The 10179-nt window shown below is 28.6% G+C and overlaps 1 protein-coding gene across 2 annotated transcripts; it reads right to left on the bottom strand.

Moving 5' to 3' along the window:
* Nucleotides 1–5279: 5279 nt before the first annotated feature.
* LOC131613792 (protein CHUP1, chloroplastic-like) lies at nucleotides 5280–9532 on the bottom strand. 2 transcript variants are annotated; one of them, XM_058885435.1, is made up of 10 exons: nucleotides 9176–9532; nucleotides 8960–9051; nucleotides 8819–8845; nucleotides 8108–8731; nucleotides 6770–7984; nucleotides 6548–6679; nucleotides 6217–6398; nucleotides 5912–6023; nucleotides 5655–5804; nucleotides 5280–5564 (listed from the first exon to the last, which is right to left on the bottom strand). In XM_058885435.1, exons 1-10 carry the CDS (start codon nucleotides 9255–9257, stop codon nucleotides 5457–5459), a joined length of 2724 nt encoding a protein of 907 aa, XP_058741418.1. In that variant the 5' UTR covers nucleotides 9258–9532; the 3' UTR covers nucleotides 5280–5456. The 2 variants fall into 2 exon arrangements, with proteins under 2 accessions (XP_058741418.1, XP_058741416.1); XM_058885433.1 differs by having other exon boundaries at nucleotides 5281–5564; nucleotides 8108–8845; nucleotides 9176–9531.
* Nucleotides 9533–10179: the final 647 nt, after the last annotated feature.

The raw sequence follows: 10179 nt of genomic DNA, 5'->3' as shown, positions 1-10179 counted from the left end.
TTATTTCAATTTTCAATTGTTAAAAAGACTATAAAACCTATATAATTAAATACTTTATATTTCACACGTTCGCACGTTGCAGAATGTGGTTTATTTTTTGTTTGAAATTATTAGCTTTTTGTTTTTGTATTTGAATGTGGAGTTTAGGAATAAAGAAATATACAGTTCTATCTTTAACTTTATAATATTAATTATAACACGATTATTATAATTAGTATATATTGTAATAAATCCATTATAGTTAAAGAATTTGAATAAATATTTTATGTTGAACATTTTATTCTATTTTTTTGAAATGTTATCGCGTATCACAACTTGTTAATAATTATGAACATACTAATTTGTACCGTTTAATTTGCGGATTTATGGAGATCGAGTTAAACGGACGGGTCGCTTTGCATACTTAGCTCTAATTATTATTCAAGTTAAATTAAAATAATAAAATAATTTTTAAAATTAAATATTATTATTATAGTTAGCATTTATCATAATTAATTCATTATAATTAGAGAAGTAGAATAAATATTTTGTATTGCGTTATAGGCAAATTTCTCCTATTTTTTTAATTGCTACTTAGAAAACGTTAATAATTGCATATAAATAAAGCTAAATTCGGTTAATTTACGGATTTATGTGGACCGAGTTAAACAGGGCGGTTTAGCCCACATACTCAACTCAAATTATATTTAGAGAAGTTTTTATATGAAATAAAATAAACAAAGAAATAGTTTTATTTAATCGGAAGAAAAACAAAGAGTTAAACATTGTATGAAGAATTTATTACCACCCTAGTGACACATGCACACTATAGGCCATTATTACTATGGTATGGATAGCCATAGTCACTATAGATAATGGCTGGGTGGAATAACTTGCAATGAAAAAGGAAGAATTTATCTGATAAAAATAATAATATTGTTAATAACAAATTAATGGATCAAATTATGAGATTATTTCAAATTATGTGAATAACAAAATATCTACTATGACATGTACTTTTATCCAATTTTAAATGGATTATTTTAAAATATAAATTATGGAATCAAATCATTTTAAGGGACCAATTCAAAAGTGAAGAGGTACTTTTACAAATAAGAAAATTATTTTAGAATTAAGAATACGGTTTTAAAATATGCAATATGCTCTCTTAATATACACAACCATAAACTTTTTTCTATATTTATACATTGTCTTAAATCGATCTATGTTAAATGGTTTTAAACCGAAATACATACAAATATGAAGATTTATTATTGATCATTTGATTTTTTTCATTTTTAAAACTAAATTGTCACAAAAACATAGAACATTTATTATTATTTAATATGATTATACACATTTTTAATGATTCAAATGATACGATTTTATAATCTTAAAAATGTTACCGTCAAAATAAATTATTTCTATCCTTGGCGAATACTTTTGATTTTTTTAATTATTTAAAATCATGGTTCAAAAATGCTATAGCTTTGTAGCCAAGAAAAAAACTATAGCATTGATATTGTTTTAATACAATATGTTATCATTAATTTAAAAAGAAATACTATTTTAAATACTACACTTAATTTTAATTTGTGAAATTTCTTTAAAATTATTTTTTTAAATTGAATCTCTTTAGTTTTAGAATTATATATGTATGTATAATTATAAAAAAGTAATTTATTTAAAATAAGATTAAAAAAATCATCTATCATATAAACACAATTCAGATGTCTGTATTATAATGTTTTTGAACAAACCATTAGATATCACGTAATCTCTTGCATATTCTTCCATACCCATTTGATTTGTTTCATGGTTCAATTATGCATTTCCAATCTTCAAAAAAAATATTCATTATGTCAAATTACAAAATACTGTTTTATAATTTATTAGTTATTATTATTATTGATGATCGATGTGATTATACCATAATCTCAAAATGTTGTTGTTTTATAATGTAGAGAGTTGTGTTGAAACACGGCGGTTTAGCCCACATACTCAACTCAAATTATATTTAGAGAAGTTTTTTACATTAAATAAAATAAATAAATAAAAACAAAGAAGTAACTTTATTTAATGGATAGAAAAACGAAGAGTTAAACATTGTATGAAGAGTTTATTACCAATCTAGTGACATATGCACGCTATAGGCCATCATTACCATGGATAATGGCTGGGTGGAATAACGTGCAATGAAATGGAAAAATTTAATGCAAACCTATTTTGTTATGCAATTTAATTTCATCATTATTACCATGAACATGATTGGACAGTTAAAAAGCGAAAATATTAACAAATGAGACTACAAAGGGGGTATTTTGAGATAATAAAGTGGGCAAAACATCATGACAGTAAATATGCAATAATTAATTCGTTATCTGATAAAAAATAATAATATAGTTAATAACAAATTATGAGATTATTTCAAATTAAGTGGTACTTTTACAAATAAGACAATTATTTTAAAATTAAGAATACGGTTTTAAAATATGCAGTATGCTCTCTTAATATAAACACACATAAACTTTTTTTATATATTTATACATTATCTTAAATTGATCTATGTTAATTGGTTTTAAACCGAAATACATACAAATATAAAGATTTATTATTGATTCGTTTGATTTTTTTTCAATTTTTAAAAATAAATTGTAACAAAAACATAGAACATTTATTATTATTTAATTTGATTTTACTCATTTTTAATGAATTCAAATGATACGATTTTATAATCTTAGAAATGTTATAAATCCAAAAAAAAAAAAATCTTTTTATCGTTGGCGAATACTTATATCTTTTAATTCTTTAAAATCATGGTTCAAAAATGCTATAGCTTTGTAGCCAATAAAAAAACTATAGCATTAATATTGTTTTAATAAAATATGTTATCATTAATTTAAAAATAAATACTATTTTAAATATTACACTTAATTTTAATTTGTGAAATTTCTTTAAAATTATTTTTTTAAATTGAATCTCTTTACTTTTAGAATTATATATATATAGATATATAATTATAAAAAAATAATTTATTTAATTATAAAAAAATTAATTAATTTAAATTTAATTTTTTTAAAAATACAAATTTAGTATTTTTTTTATTAAATATTACTAACAATTTAATACGTGTAAATTTATCCAAGTTAAAAAAATTTTTTATAATATTTAATATGTAATAAATATCTAAAATAAATGTTACAGATATTCACCATTTACAATTCTAATAAATTATTATTATAATTATTATTAATATTAATATTTATTTTTTATAGGAAGTATTATAATTATTACTATTGTTATATTGTTATTATTATAATATAAATATAAGAATAACTATCCTATTATTTTTTTTAAATACAAATATTTAAAAGTCATGTTAATAATCATTATTATCCTTTATTACACAATTTAATACAAATATTTTTAAAATGGTGATTTAGAACCTTGAGAATGTAAGAATCTTGTCCATATTAATTAGGATTGAGAGAATTAATTAGCCTGATAATTCTTAATTAAAAATAAAAAACTTTAAAAATCAAAGTAATGGAGCTATTATGTAAACTTCTAAAAACCTTTAAAAATAAAAACATAATTTTTGATAATATATTTGTAATTTCAAAAATTAATTTAAGTTTTCATAATTTAAAATGATTTACTTAATTATCATATTTTAATGTAGTTATTATATTTATTACTTAAAAAAATATGTAAAGCAATATTTTAAAATTTATTAAACACATATCAAAATTATTTATAATATTTAAATTTTAAATAATAATAATTATAAATTATACATAGATCATATATTCAAAAGTCTAATAAAAATTGAAAATAGAAGAGCAAAAGTCTAATAAAAAGGTCTACCAATAATACAAATGATGTGCAATGACAAAAGAGAGACTTCACGTTTTCTTAGACTAAAGGAATATAGAAGCATTGGAAACTGATGTTTTGTATAAACCCAATATTTCATGCGTGAAACAAAATATTGGGTAAACCAACCGTCCAAAATAACACCAAAATCTTCAGATTAAAATACACTATTTAAGTGGTCATTCAAGGATTAATATATTGATGGCTATTTATTTCCGGCTATTTTTTTTCCGGAGATTTTTTACATTGATGGATATTTCTTTTCCGGAGATTTTTTAAAGGATTAATATATAATGATCTAACTTAATAATAAAATGTCTTAAAGTATGATTTGGGACATTCTGAATTTAAATTTAAATTCAATTAATATGAAAACATTTAATTAAAATAAAATAAATGGGGTTGAAAAACATAAAATAAATGGTGTTAAAAGGAAACATCCAATATCACTTCTCTGATATCATTAAATTATATAATTGTTTACAATAGTATCTAATATCACTTCTCTAATATTAAATCCTGCATTTGAAACAACGATCCTACTAAAATCAATTTATTCTAGAGCTGTAATATAAAATCTCAAAGATCTGTAAGATAAATTAATACTGGAATGAAAAGACAAATATGTGTGATTTTTTAGCAAATATACAGAACTCAATATCAACATAAACTCAACATAAACTCGAAATGGAGAAAGAGTTCAATAGAAGACATGAAGATCGAAGATTTATCTGTTGAAGAACTTGACTTCGATTTGATTGGGATTAACTTCGATGGTGATGGAGTCGGCATCGACAATTTCATCCATAAATGTAAAAGCTTGGATTCATTGAAAGATAATATGGTTTAAGAGTAAGCATAAGAGATGGAGGAGGATTAAATGGAAATTTTGTTATGCGGGTGGCGAAAAAGTTAAGAAGGAGAAGATCGATTGAAATGCGGTGTCGGATAATTTTCTAGAAATTTCGTATGAAACACGTTGAAGATGAAGATAAACATTAATGTTATGAAGGTTTGGTTGAGGACGATTTGAGACTTGGTGGACATCAAATGCCATAATTTATAGAGTTATGAGAGGAGTAAAGAACAATGATGATGGCATTTGAAAGGTTTTGTAGGATTTCAAGAGGATGAAGAGTGAAAGGCTCCACAATAAAATTGTTGAGTTTCAAGGTAGTTTTTTAAAAAAGGTGACTACAAATTGAGATTTTCAAAGCGTAATTAATTGATTTAGGTGGGTATGAAGTAATGTCATAATTATAATATTTATTTGTTAATTAAAATATTTAGGAAAATGCAATTACCGTTATGTCCCCGATTATCACCCTCAAATTGATGATTAGAGGGATAATGATAGAACTTCATATGTATTCTACTTTATTATATTAAAAGTAGATAAAAATGAGAAGGGAGAGGTCAAATTAAAACTCGAAAACCTTTATAAATATGATGTGATTTTGTCTAAATTTGTGTAAAAAAACATTTATCTTTATGAAAATTCAACTATACAGTTGAGGTGGTAACATTTATATGAGAAATAATAACTACAAGTGTAAAAGTAAAAAACATTTACATGTAAAAAAATTCTTTTAATGCTCTCACTATGTCTTTGTTTCTGATTTATTATTATGTTCATCTGCTTGAGCATGAATGTTGTTTCTTAGTTCTTCAAAAGTCTTCATGCTCTCAGTATCAAAGCCTCCTGCAAACTGAAAAGAGTGCAAGAGATTTCTCAGGCTTTAGCATGATGTTATTGCAAGGCAAAATGTTAGCATCTTGTATCATCGGCGCGATTTTACCTGATGAACACGGAAAGCAAAGCGCACGCCTTGCAGAATTAAAAATTCTCTTGTCGCAGTCGGTTCTGTATCAGGTCCGAATAGTTTAACAAGTTCGGATACGATACGCTTCATAAACTTGTTTGCAAGTTGAACAGAAGAAAGCTTGATCTGCAAGTAATCGGTAGCAACTACTTAGTGACCATTTGTTACAATTAAACACAAGCTAGCATCAATGTGAATTCATTGTAAACTAAAACTGTTGAAGATTAGGGTACCTTGCCCACAACTCCCGAATCGAATAGCCAATTTACCGGTACTCCAAACTCCTTGTACCGTGAAATGGCAAAATCCCTTGTCCGTAAGAGTGCATATACACTTTGCTCTAATCTACAACCAAGAAATGTCAACAAACTACGTAAGTATATGTCGTGCTCTATATTTGTAACTTGCAAAGTTGTAATCTACCAACCGCATCAAATCGTATATCAAGAAACAAATTACATTCCTTTACGAGTAAGTCACAGATTCCTAAGCAAGTATTTATGGTACAAATAACAATAACATATAAAAAGATGCTTACTTTTCAAGCAATGAGTACATTTTCTGCAAAGCATCATCGCATTGGAGATCAGGGTCATCAGTGAATGTGGAAACTTGATTCTCTAATTTCATCAGATCCCGATACTCAAAAGATGCTTCCCGTAATGCATCTGCTTTACTTTCAGGCCAATTGAAATGCTTGAGAACTGCTCGTTCATCAATCTAACATAAGAAATAAAAAGAAATGAGTACAACGCAAAAATCAATGTACCAACTTTCACGATTTCTTGTAATATCAGCAAAATGAACTAATTAGTTTTGAAGCAAGTGTAATTCGGTAATGGAGGAGAAATAATACTCAAAAGGCTTACCAGGAATGAGAGTTCCTCATCTAGCCAGTTCACAAAAGCAACTACATCTTCAATCTTAGCAAACGAGGCTGCTAGAACTTCAGTTGCCAAGGACATGACAAAATCACCTTGTGTTTCTACATCAGCTTTCACCTACATCCATTAAAAAAAATCTAAATTTGCAATGATTGAAATGTCAAGATTCTAAATAAAATACAACAGAAGGAAAATCATAACACGTACAGCTAAGAGAAATGATGATCTATTCTCAATTTCTCCAATCATGTTGTTCCTGGCAACAGCTGCATTACTTGTCGAAGAAGTTAGAGATGAGGTATCCTTCTTTGCTTCCCGTTTCATCAAAGATTGATAAAATTCAACAACATCGGGAGCCCTTTTAACTTTATAACTTCCTAATGATCCTTTAGGTAGACTTCCTACTAGTTGCGGCGAAGATGAAGAATGCACGGATGGTGCATATGGTACTGCATTGTAAGAATTTGAAATAGGAGCAGCGTCACATGGTTTAGGAGGAGGCCGAGGCACCCTTGGAGGTCTAATCTCAATGTGAAATAGTTTTGGTTGCAAGGATACCGGTATCTCTTGTTCAGCCTCGGTCATATTAGGATTTGAATTGTCACCAAACTTCTGCACTCTTGCTCTCTCAGCCTTTTCATTAAGTTGCTTTTCCCTTGCCAATGCCAATTTATGGAGGTCTTTATATGCGGGATATTTTTCATCCATAGACCTGTCAACTGACTTGGACATCAATTGGAATGAAGCCGAAACAGAATCCAGGATGTCATCACTCGATGAAACTTTTCTCAAACTTGGAAGAGATGGAATTTCAGGAGAACGAGTAGGTCCGTCTTCCTTCCTCTCGAAAGTCGTGATCGCTACCGCGTCATGAGCACTCCTTAGCATCAGGGATTCGAGTGTATTTCTCGGTCTATAGCTCGTAGTCACCCTGTAAGGAGATCCTATTGAAAGAGATCTATCTGGTGATGAAAGAGCACTTGAATAATCTTTGTATTTATTCCATTTCTTCAACTTTTGGATTAAGCTAGATTTCTTGCTAAGATTGCTATATTTGTAAGAAGGACTATCGATAGATTCATTGTCATGATCCTCACTTTCTGGTGAAGAGTGACCCCGGGAGAAGTTGCTTTCAAGATCAGTATCGCGTTCTGATCCCGCATATTCTAGCATTAGCTGTTTAGCCTTCTCTTGTGATTTTGGGCTGAGACTGTTGTTTAGATCACGTGCCGATGATTTTCCTAAAGGTGCCTTGTAATTCCTGAGTTCATATCTCAAGCACGCGTTGACCCAACGAAGGTATACAAGCTCTTCAACTTCACTGAACCTATTCATCTGGAGTCCTTCCACTTGCTTTTGCAGGTCTTCATTTGCATGCCTTAACCTACCAACTTCGGTTTTCGCCTCGGTAACCATTTCATTCTGCAATTCAAATCAACGCATCTTAAGATTAAACTACACTATTACATTTAAAAGGAACAAATGGAATACATATTAATTTTTAGCTATCACTAAAGAAAGATGTATCAACTACAGGACTCTAACCTCAGTCAAACTGGAGTGTTCCGCAATTCTAGACTCAGCAGCATTAAGACTAACAGTTAATTCTCGCTTCTCGTGTTGAAGCTCTTTGTTTCTTCTCTTAAGCTCCACAACTTCAATCTCTAATTCATTCGCACTTTTCAGTTTCTTTTCGATCTCAGCATCTTTTTTCGCAACCTCTTCTTCTTTTGTTTGGAGACCAGAAACTTTCTGTTTAAGCAACAACAACTGGCCTTTTGTCTGGTTAGCAGCTACGCGTATCTGTGTTTGCAGCTCCTTGATCTTATTTCTAGCAGCCTCAAGTTCTCTATTAGCCGAAGCTTCATGTGCGACCTCTTTTTGAAGTTTATCATTCTCTTCCTGCAAGGACTTAACAGTCATACGAAGCATATCGATTTCTACAGTTTTAATTCTCAATTGCTTTTGTAACTCTTCAGTGTCTACTACTTGCTCCTTCAAACCATAATACTCAAGCAACACACTTTCAAGATTCGCTTCCCTCTCCTCCAGTTCCTCGACAACATTTTGCAACCGTTCTAATTCACTACCGGTTTTTTCCATTTCGGTTTCCTTATCTCCATCTTTCATGGCCTCTTTGGTCTTGCTAGCAAGTAACGGAAACTCAATCTGCTCAGACAGAAGGCTTTCAAATTCAGATAGAATACCATCGTCAAAATCATTAGCAAGATTGATTATGCTGCTAATTAACTTAACCTCCTCTTCTCGATCTTCTTCTTCCCTCTACAACAATGTCAAAACATATTGCAAAGGTAAAGAAAAATTCAGACAAATAATCATAATTCATAACCATAAAACCAAAATAAAATTCGATAATTTCATCGAATTATACTTTACCTCTTTCTGGTTGACACCATTAGATGAACAAATAGATTGCTTCATTTCTAAGCCCTCATCTTGAAGTTCCCTAATCTTTGCTTCGCCGCGTTCTTAACGAAGGTAAACATAAAGGGTCAACTTTATTACAAAGAATTAGCCATAATTATGAATCAAGTTAAGAACTTTTTGTTTATCAACAACTGAAACATCAAAACTGTGAATTATCAGAAGTACCTGATTTTGATCCATTCACATTCTGCTGAAATGTATAGGCTGCAACAGAAGCAGCTACAATGATTCCTAACCTAACTATCATGAAACTATAAACCAAACCAAAATCCTAACTAATTTCATTTCCCTCAAACCAATGGTGCTTTGAAAATGAAACCACAGTGACCCAAAATCCACAACAGCTATGAGAAATAGAAGCACACACAACAACACTATATGAAAAATCCAAATTTGGAAACTTCATAAACATACAGAATCTATAGGAAATTTCCACACTTTCAACTTCACAACTAAAAACATGTTCATAGTTAAAGACAAAAATTTGATAACAAAGAGTTTAGTGACAAAAAGATCTGGTGAGAGAAGTGTGAGAATTTATAGTTGCATTTAAAGACAAAAGAGGAAAAACAGTGGTTGAAATTTGAAAATAACATTGTACTCTAGAAAAAGACAGGTTTTTTTTTTTTGAGAAAAAACAAAGACAGGTTTGTTTCCTCGTTTTAAGGTAAATCCAATTTAGTTGGTTAGTTCATGTTTTTTTTTTCTCCATCATTTTCTATTGATGCCTTTGCCTCTTCGTTCTCCTAATAATCTTGAGGTTATTAATTTATTTATTTGTATGCTTAAAATTCAATTAATCTTTTTTTTTTGAAAGGAAATTCAACCAATGTTATTATTATTGCTATTATTTATAAACTCCTAAAGAACATAATGTTTTGATTATTTTTATTTATATTCTTCATTCACCGCTTCAGTTATACAAAATGTAGATTTTAGAAAGAAAAATAAATGTGAAAATGTGATGAGGCTTACATTGTATGGATGCAAAAATACTTTACTTTTATTTTGATGATAACCTAAAATACTTTACTTGATTCTATGCGTCTCTTATATTTTATGAATTTTCAATAATTTCTATTTTTTTTAATAATTAATGATTTGATATTTAGTAATATTTTAATATTCTATTCAACTCTATATTTAATTTCGTCAAACATTTGCTAAAC

Source organism: Vicia villosa, linkage group LG1 (genome assembly GCF_029867415.1).
Source record: "Vicia villosa cultivar HV-30 ecotype Madison, WI linkage group LG1, Vvil1.0, whole genome shotgun sequence".
Lineage (NCBI taxonomy): Eukaryota > Viridiplantae > Streptophyta > Magnoliopsida > Fabales > Fabaceae > Vicia > Vicia villosa.
The sequence above is the reverse complement of the archived record's forward strand: the minus strand, read 5'-3'. Positions and strand labels throughout refer to the sequence as shown.

Bases quoted from the DNA above. Each gene is read 5' to 3' on its own strand.
- LOC131613792 (XM_058885433.1), bottom strand. From the start codon at position 9,257: ATGATAGTTAGGTTAGGAATCATTGTAGCTGCTTCTGTTGCAGCCTAT. The intron at 6,399-6,547 runs GTAAGCCTTTTG...TTCTTATGTTAG, and splicing joins ATGAGGAACTCTCATTCCTG to ATTGATGAACGAGCAGTTCT. The intron at 5,805-5,911 runs GTACCCTAATCT...GATTACTTGCAG, and splicing joins ATTCGGGAGTTGTGGGCAAG to ATCAAGCTTTCTTCTGTTCA.